Source organism: Haemorhous mexicanus, chromosome 1 (genome assembly GCF_027477595.1).
Source record: "Haemorhous mexicanus isolate bHaeMex1 chromosome 1, bHaeMex1.pri, whole genome shotgun sequence".
Classification (NCBI taxonomy): domain Eukaryota; kingdom Metazoa; phylum Chordata; class Aves; order Passeriformes; family Fringillidae; genus Haemorhous; species Haemorhous mexicanus.
Window position 1 is genome coordinate 66,835,014 of NC_082341.1, and position 25,506 is coordinate 66,860,519.

Sequence of the window (25,506 nt, forward strand, 5' to 3'; positions counted from 1 at the left end):
ATGAATTGATTTTAAAACCAAGCTGATAAAAGCAGCACCAGATCCATCTGCTGAAGAGAAAACCACTACAATAACCGATCAGGTAGCACAAAGCTGCACTTTCTATTGTGTTTTGAGAAAGGATGTTAGAGGGGTGTATCTGCCTGCACTCTATAGCTCACAATGCTCAGCTTAACAAGGATTTCTGGCCTCAAATGCTTCAGGGAACATTGCTTTCAGTTCCCAACAGCAAGTTCTCAATGATAATGGCTGCAAATCATTGCTCGTAGAGGCAGATGACAATCATCCTGGTGTAATTCAGAAATTGGTGGGGTAAATTGTCCTGTGATTTTTACAACTTTGCATTGAAGCAGGACATTGACAATACCTCTAAAAAGCACAGGAATGCAGACCTAGAAGGCTGACAGAAAATCACCATCAGTAGAGAGAGGGGGACTACTTTGTCCTGTCACAAAATAAACAGCCGTTCACCATTCCAGCTTTACAGCTTGTCTTCCTATATTAAAACAAGCCTGCAAACCATGACTGATAAAATTTCGAGTCATTAATTAGTTGCTGCTCAATCCTTTATGAATGTGCTAGCAAAGCCCTCTGAGCTTCACTGAGATCAAAAGCCAGCTTGTGCACAGGGCTGCCCTCCCCCTGGGCAGGCAGGTCTCCTGAAAGAAAACGATTAAGTGACAAATTATTCTTTGGAGGTACAAGTGCTGTGTCTGCTGGGTTGCTTTGGTTGGATCCAATCCTTTCACCCTTCCATCAGTGGTCCCAGTGAAACTTCTGGGTTGGGCTCCTGCCTTTGAGCCTAGGCAGCAGGTTGGAGATAGGAATTTGTTTCTGTGACTAAATGTGCCGGCAGCTACTTGGGTGCTGTTCTTGGCACAGGTTGTGGGGGAGGAAGGTAGAAATGGGGTGCAAAGCTTAATCATAAAATAGTTTGGGTTGGAAGGGACCTGTAAAGCTCATCTAGCCCAATTCTCCCACAAAGAGCAGGGACACCTTCAAGTAGATCAGGTAACTCAGCCCCCCATCCAACCTGACAATCAGTGTTTTCAGCGATGGGGCATCCACCACCCCTATAACCAGGGAAACTTGGTTGAGTGAGGAAAACAGAGTCTAATTGCCATATGCAGCTTGTGACCTTGAACTGGCTTCTGGGCACATTTGTGGCTTTGGTACAAAGAGAAAAATTGCAAAGACTGAAACCCATTCCTAATTTCTACTTGGTTTTGCATTTTGTTGCAGATACCTGCATATTTTTGCCTCACCTCTAATCATATATAGATCATAATAACTATACCTCATCCAAACACCACAACTCTTGATTAGGCTGCTCAAGATGTCCTATTTAATTTTCCCACTGTCCTTAAACTGACCAACCTTTGTCTCATTGTCACCTACCTCATTGTCCATTCTTAATTAAAGAGTAACAAACACGAGATAATGTTATTTGGAACTCTTTATTAGCTACTGTGTAGTGCCCCAAATGTGCCATGCTCAGTGACAGCACAAAGCATGTGTTTGATGCTATTTAAAAACTTGCAAGCCTTTTTCAGGCAAAAATGTCAATCTTAACACAGCTACTTATCAGGTTGATAGAAGAATAATTAGGGCAGGCACAGCTGAGGTTACACAACAAATCAAAGTTATGACTAGAATCCAGAAGACATCATCCTAAAAAAATCACTAACATAATCTTAAAAAAAAACCCTTTACATTTGGAGCAAGCAACAGCAGTTGGTTATTTCCTTCATAATTGTCTTGCAGTTTCTGTATATCCTGGCAGACAAAACCATATCACCTCTGAAGAACACTCTCTCTTTAGCAGGATGAGAAAACACAGAAGTAGGACACATTTGAACTCAGATTTCCAAGTTCAGCCACTCCTCTTGCTATTTTCAGCCCCATAAGCCTTTTCCTTGCGGTCATGTGGGGATGCCTGCTCATGATTACATGGACAGTGTCTGTCTGCTTGGAGACAGACTTGCCTGGTGTGCCTCCATGCTAAAATGAAAGGCTGAATTCCCCTTTGATACTAAACAGCTTTATAAATTTTTACCTCGGAGTGTTATATTTTTTCCATCTGACTTCAACAAGGAATTAAGTTGTGAACATTAATAGTGCCAACATTTGCATTCTTCTCTCAGGTAGAATGTAAACAGCAGGGTGATGCTGTTTTGACCAGGAAATGGGGCCAAGCTTTTCCACATCTGCTGATCTTCATAATGAAAAGGTTATGTGAATGTATAAGTAAATTGTCCTTTCCATTAATACACAGCCCTACTCTCCATCTGGAAATATTCATGCTTCTGAAAAAACATGAGATGATATCTTAGAAAAGCTGAAATGACCCAACTTGTAACTTCTTTTCTGAGCATCACTCATTTCCTATTATGACAGGAACAAGGGATGGTGCATTAGCAAGCTGGAATCACTGAATCTGATACACTGTGAAGATATTATGAGACAAGTCTCTTTTTTTTTTTTAAGTACATCTTCTATGAGTTCAGAGCAAATGAAACCCACGTGAAAACCACTTATTCTCTGTATGTTACATCCTTGTGTCATAACGCAATACAAATATGGACCTCCACGCTGTGTGAAATTGACATTTCATTGCTTTGCATTTTCCCCATTTTTTGAGAAATTTACATAATGAGGTGTGCTTCTGATTTGTAATTCTGATTCATTGATAGGTCAGTCACACAGGACAGACTGAACTGACTTTCCAAGAGCAGCACATTGTTCACAGAAAATTAGTGCAGCTTTAACAGCGAAAGCATTCATGAAGAAACACAGGCACAACACAGTTCATATTTTGCAATAAAATACGTTAACAATGCCTGTTTGGCTTCCTTCTCCTGTGACCCTTTATGGCAGTGAGTAATTCACTTGAGCAATATAAAGATACCAGTACAAAATGCAAGCACAGTGATACTCATAGTCACAGCTAAAAGCAAGAGATGCAGTATGCTAGCAGGGTACTAATTAATTCGGCTCTGCTATCTCAGATAATCCCAAGCCAATTCCAAACCTGCTTCCTTTTTATCTTGCATGTGTGCTACCTTTTCTGATGTTATTATAGTTTAAAAGAAATGTTTAGGTTATCATGGTTTGGATAGATGCCTAGTTATGTATTACTGATTAATGATGTATTAATCAATTTTATTATAGGCACAGTCCTCTACTTGGCTGATTGACACTAGCAGCTATAAATGATTAAATTCTGCTTTCATTTTCAGTGGTAAGAAAGAGATTCTGTCAATAGTAATGAAGATACTTTATGTCACTAGACAAGGGAAAATAAGGTTATTATTCAGTTTATGAAAATATAAAATGTTTTAAATTAAATATTTAAGTCATGAGTCACTTGTGTGCTTTACAACACCGAGTTACAGCATAGAGAGTCACTTGGCAAGTGCAGGTGGATGTAGAAGGGCAGTTAAGAGATAAAAAGGCTGTTAGAGTAAGAAAGTCCAACTCAAAAAATAGGTTAGTCATCTTTGGTTTGCTGTGGATGTGTCACCACATAATAATTGTTGTAGTCAATAGCAGTTCATGCTCAACGTATGCTTTTAATTTCATTTGTGTTTTGAAAAATCTCAAATGAAATTCTTTAATTAATTTCCCACTGACCTAAATATTTATGTAATATTTACAACTGATCTCATGATAATCTATTATGTCAGAAACAAGCACCATTAAGAAAATCTCTGTGTAAGAAGCTTTCTATATATGGGGTTTAGAAACTTTACTAGGGGAAGAACATTCATTTTATTGTTTTTCAGGACTGGTGTTGATTTTATGCTGTATTTTTAGGCAGCCAAATCTTTCAGAACCTAATTTTGTTTAGGCATTTTAGCAATGGCATACCATTCTGTTAACATTCTGTATCTCCTGTACTATAAATTAGTGCTAAAATAAATTGTGTTCTAAAACAAATTGTAGCTTCAGGCTTCTTCAGAGCACCACTACAGCAATGTAATAAGTCTTGACAAGGGCATGAATGAATGATTGAAAATTACAGGAGATTTAATTTCGGTAGCTGTTTCCTGAACCGTGTGATATTGGTCAGCCCCCAACACCACCGAACAGCTCTCATCCCGAGACAAGCGTCATCTATCGATAAAAGACGTATTTGAGATGAGGGAGCCCCAAGTGACCAAAAATGGAACCAGCCTGCCACCTGCTGCTAAAAGGAATTATTCCAGGATTTGCAAGGATTTGTACGCACCCAACAAATAACACACTCCTGTGTGAGCTGGGTTGACAAAAGCCTTGCCCATTCTGCAAGATTGTGCTTTCTCCATGGCTACTTCGAAAGTGTGGGGCAGGATTAAAATAATGGGATGTCCTGTGCATTTGGAAACAGGCCCCATAACCTCAGCAGCGGCCTTGGCTTCTCTCTCTGGCACTAGGGAGGCCACAGCTCGAGCGCTGTGCCCAGTTCTGGGGCCCTCAATTCAAGAACGATGCTGAGGTGCCGGAGCAGGTCCAGAGAAGGGAAACGAATATGGGGAAGGCTCTGGAGCACAACTCCTGTGAGGAGCAGCTGAGGGAGCTGGGGGTGTTGAGCCTGGAGAAAAGGAGGCTCAGGGGAGACCTGATCATTCTCTACAACTGCCTGAAAGGAGGCTGTGGCCTCCTTTAAATAGGAGTCAGCCTCCTCTCCCGAGTTTCAGGTTGGACATAAGGAAGAATTTCTTCACAGAAGGGGTGTCTAAACATTGGAATGGGCTGCCCAGAGAGGTGGTGGAATCACTGTCCCTGGAAGTGTTTAAGGAAAGGCTGAACTTGGCACTCTGGTCTAAGTTGAAAAGGTGGTGTTTGGTAAAAGGTTGGATTCGACGATCTCAAAGTCTTTTCCAACCTAATTGACTCTGTGATTCTAGCACTTCAAAATCTTGCTGCAGCTAACTGAGGCACATGATGGCCTCCCTCAAGTTTCTGCTCCTGGAAAGGGGCTCCGAGCGGAAAACTCCACGCCTGGGGCAAGCAGCTCCCGGGTCCTCGCAACTGCACAGAGGGGCTGGCAAGGTCCTGACACAAACATCACCAACAACTACAAAAGAACCATAACCCCGAATCAAAATCACACTACTAGTTTGACATCCCCCAGTTTTGGCAACACAGGGTGATTTTTGAGGCTTTCAGCAGCTAGCTGCAGGCCCTTTATCTGTTCTGAGGGGCGGGATATTTAGCACCCAGTACTTTGATCACAAGCGCCTGAGTGTATCTCGGTTTTGCGACATGCACTTCGCTTCCCAGAGGTCTCGCTAAATAACGCGTCCTTGGAGTCACCGCGGAGGGGGGCAAAAGCGCCGAGCACACCCATCATTACAGCACACAACGCCGTGCAGCCCTCAGCGCCCCCGCGCCAGGCGGGCAGCCGGCTCTGAGGGACGGATGCCCTCTCAGGGCAGAGGGATGGAGCTGAGGGGTGGCGGGGAGCACAGGCGGCGTGCATGATAAACCGGGTGACCCCAAGAGGTTGCGGGACGCCCACAGCAGAAGCCGCCATCCCCGGGCGTCCACAGCACGACCCCCCCCCCCCCCCCCCCCCCCCCCCCCCCAGCGCTCCGCCCGCCGCCGGGGCGGGTCGGGCCCGCGCATGCGCCGCGCTCGGGCTGCGCTCGGGCCGCGCCCGCCTGCCCGAGGTGCCGGGGGGCGGCGGGGAGGGCCCGGCGCGGCCCGAATTCCCGGGGTGCATTGATCCCGTGCCCAAATGTGCCTTTGTTTTTCTCTGGGACTGTGACGGAGGCCGAGAATTGAGCCCCGAGGTACGGCGGCGTGGGGGGAGCCTCCGGCAGGGCCTGCGAGGGAAGGGTGCTCGGTGGGGGCAGAGCGCGGTGGCTCCGCGCCCCGGGCCTGTGCGGCGCTGCTGCCCCTCTGGAGTGACACTTAATGATGCCGGGAAAGCCGCTGTTGAGCGCAAATGCAGCCGAAAATGCTGTAATTGAGGATAGGACGAGTTAATTACACACTTCTGTACAGCACACTTCTAATGAGCTGGCTGAGGATTTGTTTTCCCCCTTTTTCCAGTTTATTGAAGACGGATGTAAAGATTGGAATACTGGTCATTTGTAGTACATGAAAATACAAATCCTAAGTTGTGAGGGAGGAAACAAACTATCACCACTGAATAAATAAAATGTACTGCTGTTATAGTGCTAGTTTAAAATTATTAAAATAGTATTTCTGGCTAATAGGTCCTCCTGTTATTTTTCAAATTATGTTTAATGTTCCTGTTCTCTGTCTTTCTTGTCATTTTCCCACAAGTAGTATGGGCTAGACGTTTTGGTTTTGGGTTTTTTTTAGCTATTTTTCTAAATAATGCTTACTAAATTCACCTTTTAAAAATTTGAAAATCTGAAAATTTTCAAAAAAATCTGAACATTTTCAAAAGTAGTTGGCTGTCTATCACATCTGAAGTCTGCTTACAGACATGGCTGTAATGTAAACATTGAGCACTCTGAACAGTTGACCCTTAAATGCACCATACATGAATATCCCAATCATTTTCTCAAGGATAGTGCAGGACTGGAATGTGTTGCAAGTAATATTTATTTCTTTTTTCTCTGGTTTTAAAATAATATTTGGCCTATCTCTGAAAGGACTAATTCAGTCATTTGTTGGCTTGTATTTTGCTCTCTGGTCTTGGCCTTGATCCTACAAAGCACTAAAACCAGACATAATTTGAAACACAAGTAGGCCTTCTGGATATACAAATTTAAATGTGTTCACTCTCTGTAAAATTGTGGTCTTTGTTTACATCTGTAAGTGCTTTGCTTCTGATGTGTATTTTGGTTCTTCAAGGAAAAGGAGAATATAACTATAAAAGCTTCTCAATGCTCATCAGAATGCTTCTCAGTCATTCACCACTCTTTAGTCAAACAAATTCTTTTTCTCAAAGTATTGCTGCTCTCACTGGACGTAAAAGTTAAGATTGTTCTTAGTCCTTGGAGTTAGGAAACAGAACTTTCTCATGTTTGCAAGCCTGCAGAGGAGAGAGAATAGATAGTTAGACGGTTGAGCTGGATTGAAATGTCATTTACAGTTCTTATGATACCCAGAGCACTCACTGGAATTTACCTTGTTTCCACTGCAGGGATGAGACATTTGTTTGGTTTTAGTGCTGGAATAACAAGCTCAAGGCTGTGGCTGTTACAGCAGCTGGTAACAACATGAGCATTTAATTCATATCTGCAACTTAAGAAGAAACCTACACACCTAGCCTTATTATAACTTCCCTGTCCCCCCTGTGCCACTAAGGCCAACTCTGGCTTGTCCTTGCTTCTGATTACCTTAGCTAGTGAGTAAGAAACCTAATAGTTTTACTTATGTGGGCAATAGTTCTACCTGAGTAGGGTTTTTGTAGTCAAAATTTTGTCAGACTTGTAACTGTATTTTTTATGTTGGTTTGGAAGTACAGGGTATGGCATAAAATACTTAAGTGTTTCTCCCTCAATTTTTTAAAAAAACTTTTTTGGAATTTAGCATAATACACTATGTGGATAATTTTTAAAAATCCCTTAATTTTGTTTGTCGAGTTGGCATCTTTAGCTCTTGTTTAGAATAAATTACATTTATAATTCTTTATGTTAGTATGTGACAAAAAATGTCTTGGAAGATTTTAATATTCTGTAGGGTTTATTAATACTGTAGAGACATTGGCAGTAAACTTAGTGTGCAGAATTACTTGACCTTAAAGCAATAGGAATGTGTTCCTGTAAGTCTTGAGAGGAATTCATTGTTTCTCCAGGAGGAATCAGTCATGGCTGATGACTCTCAGAGAAACTTCCGCTCAGTGTATTATGAAAAAGTGGGGTTTCGTGGAGTTGAAGAAAAGAAGTCGCTGGAAATTCTGCTAAAGGATGATCGTTTGGGCAAGTTGATTTCACTGTTTGCTCTATTTCTTGGTGATTAGGGGCTAGGGAGGGAGTAATAGATAATGTTTACCTGCTGTGCTTAATACTTTTTTCAGTTTTGCATCTTTTACCAATAATCCCTCAGTCAGTGCTAGCAGACCTTTGATTTTCAAAGACCTGGAAATCTGATTTTTAAAACTGTTAAAGATTTGTCAGATTGCTTTTTTCTTCTCTTTTCTTTCTTTCGTTCTCTGTGCCCAAGAAACTGAAATATTTTTAGGGAAAGCAGTTCTAATCTGAGAATGCATCGTCTAATGCGGTCAATTCCATCTAACTTCAAAGCAAAGAAGATGTTATTGCTGTTGGTCCCAGAGGAGTGCCACATCTCTGGCAGAACAGAAAGATAAATGTTGTCCCTTTGAAAAAGGCCTTAATTATTTTGACAGTGACATGCTTTACAAAATGCCTATAAAAATGGTCCAGTTTCCTCCATATGAAACCTGGAGTACTTTTACTGTAAATCAGGTCAGTGTGAAAGCAGTGAAAGCATTTGTTGATAATATGTGGTGAAATAGGGAATTTCAATCTGCAGCTAAAGTTTGTCATACTTTGCTGGGTCAGAGATGCAAACCTATTTATAACCATATTTAAATTTGTCCTGAATTTTTTTCTTTTCATTTCTTTACAGATATTGAGAAGCTTTGCACATTTAGTCAAAGGTTTCCTCTTCCATCCATGTATCGTATACTGGTGTGGAAAGTGCTTCTAGGTATGAATGGAATATAGAATGTATATTCTATATGTATATGTATAACATGGAATATAGAATGTAGGAAGGTGCATTTTTTTTTTTGTCTTTGAAGAAGTAATGACAGGATTATTCTGTATTACTTTGCCTACTGATATAGATTTTGCCTACTTTTGTATCCACCTTGGATGCCGAATGGCAACTATAAAACAAGTTTTTGAGAACTTTGCTGAAATGGGCCTAGGAGAGTGTGTTTCTGTATTTAACTTTGTAACACTATCCAAGTACATTTATGAAATGAATTTGAAATGTGGATTATAAGAAGTCATCAATATCTGATAAGATATTCAGTTGTGCTCCTGAAATAACAGACAATGAAGTTGAAGTTGTGAATAATTTTAAACTGGGTGAAGCATGGAATACATGTTTGTTCTAAAGAGAAGCTATGTGTTCTGCACAATATTGGTTTCTTATGGTTTTGCTGCTGGCTTTGAATTGTATTTGCCATTGAAGAAGATACAAGGCTGAAGACAAGTTAATAGTATCCCCAGAAACTGTAAAAACCATAAATTATATTTTCCTAGAAGTGCACTAGTCAGATGACTAATTCAAGAGTACTAATGGCTTTGCACTAACTGATCAAGTACAATAATTGACTAGATGTGAGATAATGTACACTTGGAGACAGGAGGGGTTTAAAAAAATCTTAATTTTTAAATTCATTTTTTGCCCTTCCAGTTTTTTACATTTTGAAAGTTTTGGCTTCATATTCCTGATTACGTGGAATATAATTTTTATTCCTGTTTTTTTTGGCAAAGGTAGTAAATGAACAGTGCACAGAAGGGGCAAGTTCTAATTACAAAGCTTGAAGTTCTTGACGTTGAATTTACAGAGTCGCCCCACTTGAAAAAAGGCTCTGCCAGTAAAAATATTATTGTATCCTGGGCACCAATGAAGTAGTCAGCATCCTTTAAAATATTAGTAGTGGGAAATATAGCATAGGAGTTTTGGACCAGCAACTCAGTACAGAATCCTTCAGTCAACATTATAATAGCAAAATTCGTCTCTTTCAAAGTTGTGTCTTACTGCAGAGCCAGGTCTTGGGCTGTTTTAGATAAAGAATCTGTGAATCATATGATTAACACAAAACACCTTCTGAATCAACTGCATCAAAAGTTATACTGGTTCTAAAAAGTATTTTATATTTTAAACCCAGAGTGATTCATTTCACAGCATGAAGTTTCAGGGGAGGTTTGGGTTGTATATCAGAATAAGGGGCGATTTGGCACTGGAACAGCGTCCCCAGGGAAGTGGTCACAGCACCAAGCCTGGCAGAGTTCAAGAAGTGAGCTCTGCTCTCAGGCACATAGTGTGATTTTTTGGAGTAGTCTTGTGAAGGGCCAGGAGGGGGACTCAGTGGTCCTTGTGGGTCCCTCCAAACTCACGATATTCTGATTTCAAGTATTTGTAGTGTCATTCTATGACATGCCTGGGTTAACAGAGGTTCAGGGACCTTTCTTACACTGCATTTCAGTGTTAGCAGTTGTTTGAAAAGCTGATATTGAGAAGGACAGTGCAAAATATCTCTGCCTAAATGGCTGGAACCACAGCCTAGTCCGTTTCTGGTGGGAGGTGTTATGTGACCTCTAAATAATGTTAATAATTTAAGAAAATGAAGTCTGACCTGTCAACAAAACTCTCTCTGACCTGTGCCAAGGTTTGCTGATGTCCCAGGTGACATGGTGTGTCAGCAATGCCTCTGTTACCTTCCTGTTCAGGATGACTCATGATGGTTTCCAGGCACCCCTCTGTTGTTTCAGCTTCATTTTGCCTGCCTAAGGTTGTCCTCTGTTTGAGGAGAGCAGTTGGCAGTATGTACATACAGTTATGATGTTGACTCTCCTTTGGCATATAGTGAAAAATGTCTTGCTTTCTTCCAGCTTTTGAAATGCAGACAGGTTTGCAGCTGGAAAAGAAAAGATAATTTTCTGTCTGATGTGCTTATTCCTCAACTCAGACATTTCGTGGTGCAACACTTGGCAGGAATGTTTTTTTCTTTAAAGGAGAGGTAAAAGGAACAGGTAGCTTGATTTAGAACTGACTTTTGAAGAATGCTTTGTTCTCATGGGTTTCTACACTGGGAAAAATTCTGCTCCCCTAGCAATAGGGAAATGGCGTTTTTTGCCTAGATGTATGTATGTTTTTATTTCTGTTGAAGTCGGTGACAGTTTTGTTGTGAAAATCAGTGCATGGCAAGACTCTCAAGTAGGGGGAAGGACTGAGTGAAATGGTAAGTATCTGTGCTGGAGATGCTGTGTAATTTTCTTTGCCTTTCTACTTAGATACTTTTTTTTTTTTTCTCCCAGAAATCTAGAAAAGATATTTGTGTTCTGCTAAGAAAATAACAAATGTTACTTTACCGGTGATTATGTGGCATTTTAAGTTTTAATCTTTAATTGATTCAGCTGATTGATTTTGGTTTTTGAATGTCATTTTAGGGAGAATTAATCTCTGATACAGTGAGTAAAGACTTTTCTGGCAGTAAAGTAATTAATACTGCAGTATCTTTGCATGAGTTAGTTGCATGTACATATTCTCTGTCATCTCAGGCAAGGTGTAGAATTTGAGAAAATTAACAGCTAATGTATATAAAAATCATTCTACACTGACTTTGTTTTCAAAATAAATGGAAGCAGGGCACAAATATACAACTAGTACTATACTGAAAACTAGACAGATATAAAAAGTAACATGTAGGACTCCTCATTACAATTGCTTATATTTTTTCTTTTAATTTTTAAAATTTATTTAATTTTTTTTTTTTTTTAGGAATTATTCCTCCTCACCATGAATCTCATGCTTTGGTGATGAAGTACCGGAAGGAGCAGTACTGGGATATTCACCACGCTCTTCGTGTGATTCGCTTTATTAATGATTCTACCCCACAGGTTGATGTTTTCCTCCGCATACATCAACTGGAATCAGGAAAACTGCCTCAAAACGTTGCTTTTCCATTGGTCAGTGATGATTTTAGCAGTCTTTTAAATACAGTACTTTATTGAACTTGAAACTATAAATCAGTGAGAAGTAGAACTGCAGGTCACCCCAGAAATACTTATAGATAGACCAAGTAAGGTGAATGGAAAACAGAGAAGTACTAGTATAATAAAGAATTTTAATCAAAGTGCTTGTCTCTTTTCCTTCCTCTAAGTACTTATGTAAGATTTTATGCCTTAAAACTTCTTTTGTGCATTTTTCCTCCTAGGTTTCAAGTCTTTTGTACTCCAGGGCACTTCAGTTTCTTTATAGCACTGACATGAAAATGACATGACCTCATTGTAGCTCATAGGTTCTTATGTTCATGAAACAAGGGTAATTCAGAGCCTGTACAAGCAGTGATTTAATGCAAGTTGCAGCAAATACTTAAATTATTTGGTTTTAAATCTAGACTTCAGTGTACGGTCCTCCTTTTTTTCTTAGTCTAAACTGACCTGTGCTTCTGTCAGGTAATGCACATACTCTGCTGTTCACGCGTGTACACGCGTATGGTTAAACTAGGCTATGTTGTGATGGTAAATTAGTAGTGTGATGATAAAAAGAGTGAGTGGTTCTTTTCTCCATGAAGTAGGAGATGAGGAAAGGAGCCACAGAGCTTTCTAAGTGGATTTCGTCCTGTAGTTAATTTATCCGTATTTACTCTAGCCCAGCTTAATTTGTAATTTTTCATCTGTAATCACAAATTTTGACATAAATACTTAAAGAAGAGTTCAAAATAAAAAAAGGTTCAAGTTAATATGGAAAAGTCAGTAATATTTAGAATTGGAGGATTACCTGCAGCATTCTCATGTCAGAGGAGGGAATGTTTTACCCTGCAAATTTCCAGTAGAAGAATTTCCTTGATTTTGGCATGTGATGCAGTGGGCTGAAAATTCCTCCCTTCTAGAGCAATATTTCCTTCTGAGTAAGTGTTTTGTCAGTGCATCCCAGAGCTGCTCTCAGGATTGTGGTGAGGTTTCATAGTGATGGTGTTTAGCAGAGCCCCAGTCATTAGTCCTGTAACTCAGGTTTGTTTTGCTGCTGCAGAAAGTATTTGTTCTCTTTTCAGTGCAGTCACTGTCCCCTTAAACTTATGAGAGGTTACTCTTGATGGTAATGCAGGTGTTTTATTGTAGAGGCAGAGGGAGATAAAGAGATGTCAGATTGATCTAAATATTTTGAAATGTTTGAGTAACAAACGGAAGTCTGCTGAGTGTTTTGTGCATCCGAATGCAGAGAATTCAAGTAAGGATATGTGTGTATTGGAGCAGTCTGTGTGGCAGAGACATAAACCCAGTAGTATTTAGGACTCTCTATACACTGAAACATGTTTTGGATTTAAAAGCAAGACAAGTCTTACTTGCTCTGTTTTAATAGATACCTGTCATCATCGTGCAGCTGCTGTCCGATGTCTTGTTTAGGAACGTCAGAACAGCTTTTTGTGTATGTTGATTCCTGTTTTTTTTCCCTGAATAGCAGAGAAAAGGAATATAAGAATAATTTAAATCAGAATAGTCCAGTACTTCTCTGTAGATCACTTTTTTTCGCTTTGTTTTTCAGGAACCTGAAGATGAAGTGTTTCTTGCTATTGCTAAAGCAATGGAGGAAATGGTAGAGGATCCTATAGAATGCTATTGGCTTGTCAGTTGCTTTGTGAATCAGCTGAACAGCAAGCACAAAGATTCATTACAACAGCTGGTAAGGAAAAAGGAATTATTTTTTTTCTTTCTGCAAGGAGAAGCAGTCATAGAATGCATTAACACAGGGAGACAGCTGGAGAAACAGCAGTGACCCTTGGATTCTGTTCCACCAGCTACTTTGAAAATATTAGAGGAGTGCTTTTTGCATTGTGATTGTGCTGCCTTGTTTAATGTAACATTAGAAATAGTTTTTGTTTGGTATGTGGTAATTTTAAATTACTTTTTTTGTCTAAAGGTTTCATTGTATCCAGTTGAAGTATATGTCTCACAAATTGGTCACTTAAAATTTTTCTTTAAACAATTGAAAATGTCAAAAGTGAAGAACATCTTGATATACGTCTGCTACCTTTTAAGCTGCATCTCTGGCATTCATATGCTGCTCATTGGATGATAGACAAAGCACAGTTTTGCTTTATAAAGGGAGCAGAGAACTCAATCTTCAGAAAAACAGTATGTTGCAAATCAAGTTATAATAAAAAGTGGGTTAGTTTTTTGTAGCACTGACAATTTAAATGCTATCATAGAATATTCATTTTGAATTTCTGTCTTACTGATTGATGAAATGAAAGTTTGATTTTAATGTGTACTTACCAAAATGGTAAGTTCTTGTAATTCATCAAATAGCCATAACAGATAAGGAGCTTTTAGTTAACATCCTAAAAAGTTAATACCCTAAAAAGTAAAAATATCAAATACATGAGCGCCAGCAATTGCTGAATAGAAATTTGCTGTGGAAAATTATGCCTGCCCTTGTTAGTTCTTTTGGAACTAAGAAATAATTTTTAAACGTACCTCCTGTTTATGTGAGTGATACATTCAGCTATACCAGTTCAAAGGAGAAAGGAATATTTTCAAAGTGTGTGTTTGTACAGTGTGACGTAAAGAGTGCCAAGTGTCTCCCTCCCTAATTTTTTTTTTTGTAACACAATCAATGTGCCAAGACTCAGTAGGTGAGAATATTGGCAAAGGGAGTGTTTTCTGCCTTTGACAGTTGAAGTTCTTAGCAGTTTGCCTAACTATGACAAAGCATATAGGTAGTCAAGAATTTAAGAAAATGTATATTGTGTTACATTAAAATTTAAACAAGATGAGAAAATTATCCACATGTTTATGCCTTAAATACTTGGGGTTTTTAAACAATAAATCGATGTCCAGCTTTTAATGGGTTGCACAGGGACTTGCTCTCAGAATTGATTTTTTTGGGTTTTGCTGCACTGTGTGTAGATATTTTTTGATGTGTGCTAAGGCGATTAGGTGTGAGGTGAATGCAACTCGATTTTACTTGTGAAGGTAGCAGTAATTAGTGCACGTTTAATCTCTGCATTGCTTGAAGCTCTGAAGCATGTCCTTGCACTAGGGAATACTGCATATCTTGGAAGTTCTGCTAGTGGTCAGCAATTTCAGGAAGCTGAAGTTGTTTCTTTGGTTAAGTACGTAATTAGTTGATTGCAAAAGTCGGTAACACCTGCATTTTGGAGCAGCTAAAACAATGAAGGTACATTATTTTAATATGTTACATTGCTCCATTACCTGAATTGAATTGTTAAGACAGTGCTTGTCTTACAGTGTGCATTAACTATGAAGGTATTCTGATGTGAGTTACCTAAAATTTTCTAATCCTTTCTCAGCCAAAAGTTCTGGAGCAGTATTTGAACATTGAAGATAACAGACTGCTGATGCATCTGAAGGCATGTGCTGCAATGAGCAAACTCCCCTATGATCTCTGGTTTAAAAAGTGTTTTGCAGGATGTTTACCTGAGTCCAGTTTACAGAGGCGAGTTCTTTTTCTTTTCTTTCTGTTTGTAACTGCATAGTAATTTCAGCTTTCTGTCATCACTACCAGGCAAAGAGCTTTTAATGTATACTTACCAAAATGATGAAAGTTCTTGAAATTCATCAAATAGCCATAACAGATAAGGAGCTTTTAGTTAACATCCTAAAAAGTTAATACCCTAAAAAGTAAAAATATCGAATACAAAGAGCTTTCCATACTTTATCTGTAAGATTATAGCGTTAGCTTTATTGCTAACTAGGAAATGATAAAATTGGATTTAATTCCCCTTGTTACTGATGCAAGATAATCAATCTCTGTGTGATTGTTTCACCTACTGAAAATAAAAAGAATGGAGCTAAGTATACCAGCTGATTCTGTTGGACACTTAGTGCCTCCTAGGATGCAGAACTCCAAACCCTCTGTCATTGTTACATAGCTGAGTGGTAGTCAGTTTTTGGGCTTTTTGACAAAAATCTGTGCTTAGGGAGTGATTGTAATATTGCATTAGTGTTAGATGAAAAAGATTTTGGGAATGTGTACAGGTTTTGGCTGGGATAGAGTTAGATTTCTTCAGAGTAGCTGGTGTTAGGGCTGTGTGTTGGAACACAGGGTTGTTTTAATTCCTGCAGAGCAGTGCTCACACAGCATCATTCTGCTCCTCACCAGCAAGGAGGCTGGGGGTGCGCAAGAACATGGCTGGGAGGGGACACAGCCAAGACGGCTGACTCCAGCTGACCCAAGGGATATCCCATTCTGTGTGGAGTCATGCTCAGCAGTTAAGCTGAGGAGGAGCTTGGCAGGTGGGACTTGCTGGCCATCATCTGGGGTGTGGGCAACTGTTCTCAGTTGCATCACTTGTCTCAGGTTTTATTTTCCTCTCTTTGTTATGTTTTTATTCTCTTCCTTACAAATTTTTGGAAATTATTGCTTCTTTTTAATTATGAAACTTTTTTTCTCCACCCACAAATTTGTTCCTTATTTCTACCCTTCCATTTTTTCCCCCATTCCACTGGTAGAGGTAGTAAATGAGTGGCTGTCTGCTGCTCTGCTCAGTTGCTGGCTGGGGTTAAACCATGACAGAATGTTTATTTTAAAAAGTACTAGGGCGAGTTGAATATTACAAAGTTAATGAAATTGTGGAATATATCAGGATTCTACAGTTACAAATAGGTTGTTGAGCTTTTAAAAGGGAAAAATTCTTGTGTGTGACACTTCACTGAAGGGCTTTTGAAATGAAGCTTGTATGATTTCCCTAATTCTGCTGCCTAAGAACTCTTGGAAAGCAGGAAATTCTAGCTCAATGTAGAGAAACATCTTTCTGCATTAACAAGAGTTGCTGATAGCTGAGCAGGATGTGGCACAGAGAAAACAATGGTGTCATTTGCAGCTGTCTGAAAACTTTGAGAAGTAACAATGTTCATGAGAAACTTCACTTCGAGGTAATCACAGGACTTCAGTGGCTAGAATAGGAACCTAGCATGGAAACAGTGCTTTGTAAATTGCTTTGTAGAAAATGCTTATGTGGTGGTAAAGTTGGTAATAATCTGAATAATGGATGCAGCGTTTGTTTATCTGGTACTTCATGTTCCATTGAGGAAAGTGGAAAATGGCTGTTCTTAAAAATGTTTTATTTACCCTTATAAGAATAAGAAGATCTTAGGGAACAAGCTGTAAGATTAGAAATCGTGCTTTCTGCTCTTGTTGGACCACAGTCTTTGAGGTTCTGTAGATTTTATTGTTGTCAAGGATAATGTTTGGGGGGAAAAAAACATTTTGTGAAGGATTGAGACCACTAGGTGCAACATGGTTATTGTTACATGGCAAGTTCTTCTCATCAAGCACCTATAAGGCAAATAGTCTTGAACGCTTAGTGATTGTGTGATGTGGTGATTGAAAGCTTTTACTACTACTGTGACTGCAGAAATTATGTAAGCATGCATAGTATAGGAGTTTGTTACAGTTTAGAGCTTAGAGCTTATTCATTCAATTTTGCTACTGGATCTTATGGCTGTGGACAAGAGCTGAGGCAGGAATTTGTATCAGAGCAGATTTGCTCTTAGAAGATGAAGGGATTTTTTAAAATTTCTGTTGAAAATTGAAACTTTAATGGAGCTGAGTCATCCTGATGGTGTAAAAGGAGAAATCTAGATGAAGAATTTTGATTTCATATTTCATCTTGCAAGAATATTTGGCTTCAAATATCTACCATTTTGAATTAGTTTTATTTACATGCAATATTTTTGTCTAATTGGTATGCATATTTAACACTTCCATGTGCTGTTTTACCTTACTGAAATAGAATATTTTGGTTACCTGAAATTTTTTAATACTTTATTCCCCCTGGAAAAGGTCAAAATACTGGCTTTTTTCATCACTCTGGAATAAAACCAAGTTTCAGTGTTGGTATTTCTGATGGCAGAACAATCCCTTTTCCCTGCAGTTCTTGTGGGAACATGATGAAAGTGCACTTTTTCGTGGCAGTTTAGGTTTGTGAATTATTCAGTTGTAATCATAATGGCCTTATTCGCTGAGGAAATAACATACTTCATGGGTAGTGTGTGACAGATGAACTTAATTAATGCTTGGAGATTCAGTTTAGATTAGGATCTAGAAGCCCCAGTGCTTATCTGAAATGCATCCAGATGTCAGTGTTGAAACTGCTGAGGTTTGAAGGTCTCCAGTTCTCCCGTGAATTTTATTTACTTTCTTGTCAAGTGAGAGATTATCTGAACAGTCTTTTATGATTTCTTTTCACTTATGATTTCGCACTGCATTTCTTAGAGAGGCTGCTTGCTTTCTGAACTGTAGTCTTCTCTGTCAAGCAGATAAATCTAAAATTCATGGTTTTGTTTGTTTGTTTGTTTGTTTTTCTCTAAGGTGTACAAGACTTGTTCATGCTGTGCGGAAATTTTACCTGGTAATGGTGAGATGAAGTTGCACAATGCCAGTACCTGACAGGCATTGGCACTCGGTATAAATACTGTTTTATAGCACACTTCAAGTTACACCATAGGTAAAATTTGTGCATCAGTTTAATTTAAGTGGGCTTGGAAAACACTTATGGACAGGTTTCACCTGGAAACTTTTGCTTTGAGCTTGTGCAGTGTCTAATACACTTAGCATATTATGTGATGAGCTTCTTATAAGAATTTCTTAAAGGTGTCAGATTGGTGAAAGGGGGGAGCAGACCTTTCCAAAGACTCTGTATCCCACCTGGAATATAGACAGGGTGCTTTCTGGAATATGAACCAGCCTGTAGCAGAGGTTTAAGAGACACAGAAAAGTGTGTTTCTCTCTGAGACAGGGAGAGAACTGGATCACACATTTGTTTTCATACTCATCATTGCCCCATTGCCCTGTTTGTTTGATTTGTGCAGCAACATATTTTCTCATCTGTTTGGTAAGCCCATGTGTGGAAAGCATTCCACTGGTGCTGTGAGGGCCCTCGGCTGGAGATCCCTGCCCTTAAGTCTTGGGGTCCTGTTTGTGGCTTCATCTCAACAGGCAAAACAGCACTTTGGCTTCCAGTTTAATGTGGCACTGTCAGCCCAGATGATCCAGCAGAAGCAGTGCAGCTTTGCAGTTGTAATTGTGAATGAGCCAGGCATTTTTTATGGCCTAATGATGCCACTCACACATCAGGCCCCTGTCTAATGTTGTTTGTACTCTGCACAGAAGGCTTGGCATTGGCTGGGTGGTGTTAGGTTATTAGTCTCTGGCAACTTGTTAGTGGCAAAGTATTTCGTCATTCTCCTGAAATCTTACGACTTTCAAACTGGCACTAACTAATGTATTAACATAATTCTGTAGTTTTACATCTGTGACCTCCATGCTGAGCATAAATTACATTTAGTTGTAAAAATGTAAGTAATTTGTTAATAGAAATAACAGAAATATGGAAAATGCCTCAATTTTACTGCAGAGCAGGAAGGCATAAGAATGTTCATGTGGGCTGCTAATACAGAGAAACTTAATTCAGTTTGCCTTTGTCTCGCTGAGCTGCTTCCCAGGTCTGCAAATGAATGGGCACAAGATCATGATAGATCAGGGTGAGATTTGTGTGACCCTCATCTTGTCCCTCCATGCCCATTTACCGCTGGAAGGACATCCAGAAGTGCAGGCAGAGGAGAAAGCATTTGTTCTTTTTAAATGTCTCTTGTCTGGATGGCTGGAGGAGCAGAGCCAGGAAATAAGGTTGAGTGTGTTTACCCTGCAGCGTAGGGAAAAACTGAGGTTAGTGGTAATGTATCAGAAAAAGAGAGAGCAGCAGTGCTGTGATGCCTCTTGTGTATTACTGCACTGTAGTGCTGTAGGAACCTTGGAGAGTGCCTGGAGAGTGGCATCCCTTCACACACAGGTGCACACAGAGTGTCGTATCTTGTCTATAGAAGAGGCTCAGTTAAAATAAATGGTTTCATTTGCAAAATCCTTGGCATGCTCTTCGCCTTTAGAGCTTCCCGTTTCTTTTTATTTTTCCTTGTGGTTGTCAATACTGCTTTGCTGTTCAAGAAACACCTGCAAGAGTGTTCCTGTGGTTAATTGAACAGTTGTATTTTACAGTGGATGATAGTCACACAAAACATAGTGAATTTTGTTCAGAATATGTATTTCTTTTTCTGCATTCCTGTGTAGGGCTGTAGGCACAGTTGTGTGATGTTTCTCTTATACTTTCTCCCTCTCCAGGATTATCAAAGAACAAGTAAAAAGTTGCAGTAAAGTTGACCTTAAATGATTGCTACTAAAAAAGTGAGAGCAAGATACTTGTTTATACACAATGTATAAATACTGCTGTATTGGAATTGGATCATCAGAAAACATATTTCCTTGAAACTGCTGTGGTTTTTTCCACTTTTTTAATGTTGTTGTTCCTGGCTCTGCTGGTAGAGACAAGGTGCTGACTGTTGATCACAGTATTGCACAATCATTCCCAATTACTGTCACTGATGTAGTTGTACTGAGTGTAGCAATAGCTGGAAACATTAAGGAGAAAATACTGCAGCAGACACAGCTGGTTAGTGCTGACATCTCACTCACTTTTCTGTGCACCATCTTCCAAAATTTGTGAAGATACTGGTGATTTAGATACTGCATCTGTTTTGTCATTGTTAAAACATTTGTTCTGAAATCAGACTAAATAATGCAGGAAAACAATAGAGTGTTTTCTGAGCATAGCATGTAACCTAATGTAATTATGGAGACTGAAGTCAGAAGAATTGGAAGCAAAATAATGAAAGAAGACTGGGTATTTTATAATAGGATTTGTAAGTTTGTTTTCAAATTAGCATGAGCTTTGATATGAACTTTAAAAATTATTTCCTGTTTTTGAGATCTGCTACTCTCTGTAATTGTCACTTGTAATTACAGTTCTGATGCACATGGAACACATGGGGAAGTTTTTCTTGTGTTCTAAACAGATGTGTTTGTGAAGGAAAATGCTGTAGAAGTAAACAGGAATGACCTGTACAGTGTGGAACAGAGCTGTAGTCTCAGTTTTCTCATATCCTTGCTTAAAGCTTCCTAGACCTGACTTCAACAGCAAAGTAATATTTGCATTGATCATTTGTTCTGGGATGCTTGAGCCACAAATGAAGCAATAAGATTTTAATCTTGGATTGTGTGTTGTTTCTGTCCCTGTGGGGATTATACTAATTGTTTAATCATAGCAAGACAGGGAATTAAAACTAAATTGCAAAGGGGAAAGAAATTGGCTGTGCCTTCCCCCCGCTCCCCAATCTGTCCTTGTGGGTTTTTTATTTCCTTCTACTTTGAGAATAGTCCTGAGGATCTACACATTTGTTTTTCTCCTTTCTTTGTTATAAGTTAAAATCTAGTCCTGTGTTTCGAGTTTGTGCCTATTGCCTCAGATCCCTTGACTGGGCATGATTGGAAAGTGCCTTGGCTCCACCCTTTTTGCACTCTCCCTTCCAGTTTACATTGATGAGATTCCCCAGATCCCTCTCTTCTACAAGCTGAGCAGTCCAAGTGCTCTCACCTTTCCTCTCCTTTCATCACCTTAATTGCTTTTGGCTGGACTCTCCCCTCTTAATTCCTTGTGTAAAAGTGTGATCCTACACTTCAGTTCAGCTGTCAAAGTTCATGTCATGCCTGTGTTGTGCTCTCCTGGCACTCTGGGCTGAAGGGCAAATTCTTCTGAAAAACGTCATACAAAAATTGAGTTGTCCCTGGAAGGAGCACATTCATAGATCCAAATTTGTAGATGGGCTGCAGAAGTTGTTTTTCAGTCAGTGTTACTATATTCAGAAATTATGGAGGACAGTGTGTGTCTTTATTGCCCCATGTTTTTATTTGGAAGGAGAACTACTTTGAACAAGTGCCCAGAAGGAGCAAGAACTGTAATCCTCAGAAACTCTTTCTGACACAGCTCTTAAAATTCAAGAACTAAAAATAATTTGAGCCCATAAAAGCTGCCATCTGACAGATGGTTTCACACTGTTTTGTGTAATCTTTTATCCTGAGTCTCTTGAGCTGGGCCTGAGAGAGAGCTCCTGGATGAAGGATGATTTCAAATTGTTGCAGGCTAATAGTAGGTTTTGGTAGTGATTATCCATTTTAATATTCATTCAGGTTCTGTTGCTGAAGTCTTTGGACACCTGCCCAAGTAGGTCCGGGTATGATTTCACACAAGAGACAGGAGTGCCTACATATTCTGAGAGTGTCTGTGCACAGTGGGATGGATTAGAAGACTTAATAGTTGTTCCTTGTGCCTAATTTAAACATCATGGACTATATCCTGCTGATAGATCATATTTATATCTCATACAGCAATGACCTGCTTGAGATGTAGTAGTTTGCTATTACATCTCTTTGAAATTTTAGCAACTTAGCTGATTGAAGAGTATCGCTATTAGGCATGCTAATGAAGTTAATTTCTTTTTTTTTTTTTTTTTTTTTTTTTTTGCACTAGGAAAAATTCTCATCTTTGGCACACACTCTGGTACCTGTGTAGTCCAGTAGAGTAGTTGTTACAGTCCAGGCTATTAAGCCAAGGTTTGCTTTTTGTATTTGAGCTTGTAAACAGTTCCACCATATCAGTACATTCCAATTACTGCTTGCCATCCCTCTGCTCTGTACAGATTGAGGAGTTGATAAAATGTCTTCTATTTATCCTGACCCAAATAATTCAATACATTGCTGCTGTTCAGAAAAATATTCTGGATATAGATGGTTGTACAAAGGCTGTTCTAGCAGAGAAATAAGCAGATAAACTCTGCAATAATGTTTAGTTATTCCTTTTCACTCTCTTGTAGAGTTTGGGACAAAGTTATAAGTGGATCCTGCAAGATTCTTGTGTTTGTTGCTGTGGAGATATTATTAACCTTTAAAATGAAGATAATAGCACTGAATTCTGCAGAAAAGATCACACAGTTTTTGGAAAATGTAAGTACTCTAATTATGCTTTGCATTACCTTTTATAGCTTATAACTGTTTCAGCCTGAATTGCTTGCCTGCTGCAGATGTACCAAAACTTATTATTACATTACTGAGAATGGTGTAGCAGTACCAAGGTGAAGGGAGAATGCTCAGCAATGAGAATAATAACTTTTTCTATCAGCAGTTAAGGCTTCCATAGAATAAAGTGATTTTTAGGCTTGGGGAATGTATTGTCTATGTTTGTACAGAATTAACATTTCTGGGTGATACTAAAGGGTTTTTCTGTGGAAGTAAGAGCAAGTCAGGTTAGGTTAACTTTTATGGAGGCTTCTTAGAAGGGCTGGTTTCTGGCACCTTTTTTTGTGTCTTGCCTGAGTGCAAATCTGTAGACTCAGTGCATGTTTTCTGTTGATGTGAGAATGGGATCATGAACCTGACTCTGAATAGTAATGAGGCAGCTCAGCAGGGCTGTAGGGTCCCAGTGTAAGCCAGGTGAGTTATATGAGACACAGTCGGTGGTCATGGATAGGCAGTGTGAGCCATGCCTGGTGTCGGGGATGTGTGAAGTGTGAGGTGCCTGGCTGCTTGTCAGCATTTTGGAAATAAAAGCAGTTTGTCCAAAACCTGGATGTAATATGGTGTGTGCAGGACAGAGGAGAGGGATAGTGGGATGAGAGGACAGGGAGATGGGATTCTAATTTTGTATTCTTTTTTATAAAGACATAAAATCTGAACTGGAAATTGAAAGTCTTTATTTTAAACAAAACAGTCTGAATGGAGTGCTCTGAGCAGGCGCCTTGTCCCGGTCTTTTGCAGATTCCTCAGGACAACACTGACGCCATTGTCAGCAAAGCTGTGGATCTGTGGCGCACGCACTGCGGGACTCCGGCACACTCAGTCTGAGAACTCTCTTGGCTTGGGAAAAAAATTGACTTTTGAAAAGACATTTTACCACCCTTCCCCCATCCTAGTGTGATGTTCTTCATTAACCCTTTTGTGTAAAGATGCTGTTAAAGCATGGTGACCAATATGTAAATATTTTTCAATAAATACAGATGGAATGAAGATACTTAGTGGTGGGGTGAGACATCTGAAGTGTTATGTGTTCACCCAGCTACACTATTTTGATTGCACAGTGCTTACTCTTGCTTTTGCAGAAGTAAGCCTAACTCTTGAAGCAAGGTAAATAGATTTACTTGTAATTTAAAAATGTTTCAGTATGCCATCTTATACTTGATATAACTAGTTACGACTTGGAGGTATTTGTATGGTGAATTTACTGAATGTCATCCTGCTGGGTGGTGAACAAACATGCTTTTGCTAGAAATGTAATTGTACTCTTTTAACACTGTAAATTTTCAGATGAATGAAACTTCCCAAATCTGATGTACAGGACATCACAATGGCCAGGGGTGAAATCCTTTTTAGAAGTGTTTTTAAATACTTTCTTTTTATCTGTCAGAATATCTCTCTATGGCTCTATCTCCTTTGTTCTTCATGGAAGATATTCTAGAGAAGTGGATCTGTGCAGGTATGAAGAAAATCAGTGGGATGAGCCAATATAATTCAGAATTACAGCCCAGTAATAAGCAATGTCTCTGCTGAGTGCTTAGCTAGAAGCTATGGTAATTTGGTTCTTGCTTGGTTTAGATTTCAGAATTAATTCAATGCAGAAATGTAATTCATGGTGTAAGTAAAAGTGGAGTGCTTAGCCATAGATAGAGATTTACTGTGGAACTGATCTTTTTCTTGTAAAAGTGTAAAATTCTATTTCTCCCTCTTACATAGGGAATTGTACATAAGAATGTGTTGCTTAGCTGTTATTTGACTCAAATTGGTGCTTAGTGTGCTGAGTGCCAAGGATGCTTGCTGCACTTGAGAGAGTGTGTTTAGCTTGCACTTAGTGTTGTGCAGACTTGAAATGCTTAAGAAGCTTTTGTTTTAAACTGGGTCAGGTTTACCTTGCAGCACATTAAGTGGGGAAGCCTGCGACTCGGCTGGGGTTACCCCTAAAATCCTAGGGAGATGATCTCTGCTGGATGCTGAGACCTTGCTGTTGGTGCTGCTGGAATTCCCCTGTTCAGGAAAAGTGTGTTTGTGTCTGCTTTGGAATCCATTGTTGTGCCTGCACTGTGGTGTAATCCATGGAGTTAATTTTGGATGGGCGCTTGTTTTCCTAGTGCAGGCACGGGAGCTGAGCAAGGTGCACAGGTAAGACACAAGTTCTGTTAACAACAGCCCTGCATCCTGTAACCTGCAGTGCACGTGTTTCAAATAATGGCCACGGGTGCAATCTGAGGGGTTGCTGGTGTGAAGGATCCCCCTGGCTGCACAGCCAGTTCACGCCTCCCCAAAGGTGCGGGTGCGTTATTGGAGCCTTCACACGGAGATTACTTGGTCATTTAAAAACAAGCAGCGATGACACCAAAGGTGTTCAGCTGTTTCAGTCCTGAAAGGGAATCAATAACTCATATTCTGTGAAGAGAGGTGCACTGAATCGGGATTAGAAATGCCAGTCAGTGTTACTGCTTCCAGGCTTGCCAGTGAGTGTTCCTCCAATTACTGTTTGACTGAAGGCTCCAGAAGTCTTTTTTTTTAAATTTAAAGAAGCCTTTCTCTATCAGTAGGCAGGCCTGGAGCTGCACAGAAGAGAGAGATCAACTTTTAAAGAACCTTAGAAAGGTTGAAGTTGGCAGGGATGTCTGGAATCCGCATGGTCTGACACCCCTGCCCAAGCTGGGCCACCTAGAGCTGGTTGCCCAGAGCCAAGCACGTCTGTGTGGCTTCTGACTGTCACCAAGGAGAGGGAGCCTAACACCTCTTTGGGCAACCTGTACTTGGTAATCCTCACAGTAAAAAACTTGGTGTTTCCACACAAACAACAGCAATTTTACTTAAACATCCCATTTTATGTGGGACAGATCCTCAAATGCTGCTCCACTGTAATGTCCAGCTGAAGTTTGTTTGTAGCTTTTTCAGTTGCATGTACCA

At 39.7% G+C, this 25,506-nt stretch overlaps 1 protein-coding gene across 3 annotated transcripts; it reads left to right on the forward strand.

Annotated features, from left to right (window-relative positions):
* The first annotated feature begins 5,621 nt into the window (after positions 1-5,621).
* Positions 5,622-23,580, forward strand: TBC1D7 (TBC1 domain family member 7). 3 transcript variants are annotated; one of them, XM_059852215.1, is made up of 9 exons: positions 5,622-5,777; positions 7,106-7,309; positions 7,760-7,883; positions 8,554-8,634; positions 11,443-11,630; positions 13,210-13,347; positions 14,978-15,123; positions 22,392-22,521; positions 23,332-23,580. In XM_059852215.1, exons 3-9 carry the CDS (start codon positions 7,772-7,774, stop codon positions 23,416-23,418), a joined length of 882 nt encoding a protein of 293 aa, XP_059708198.1. In that variant the 5' UTR covers positions 5,622-5,777; positions 7,106-7,309; positions 7,760-7,771; the 3' UTR covers positions 23,419-23,580. The 3 variants fall into 3 exon arrangements, with proteins under 3 accessions (XP_059708198.1, XP_059708189.1, XP_059708209.1); XM_059852206.1 differs by lacking the exon at positions 7,106-7,309; XM_059852226.1 differs by lacking the exons at positions 7,106-7,309; positions 7,760-7,883.
* The last annotated feature ends 1,926 nt before the right edge of the window (positions 23,581-25,506 follow it).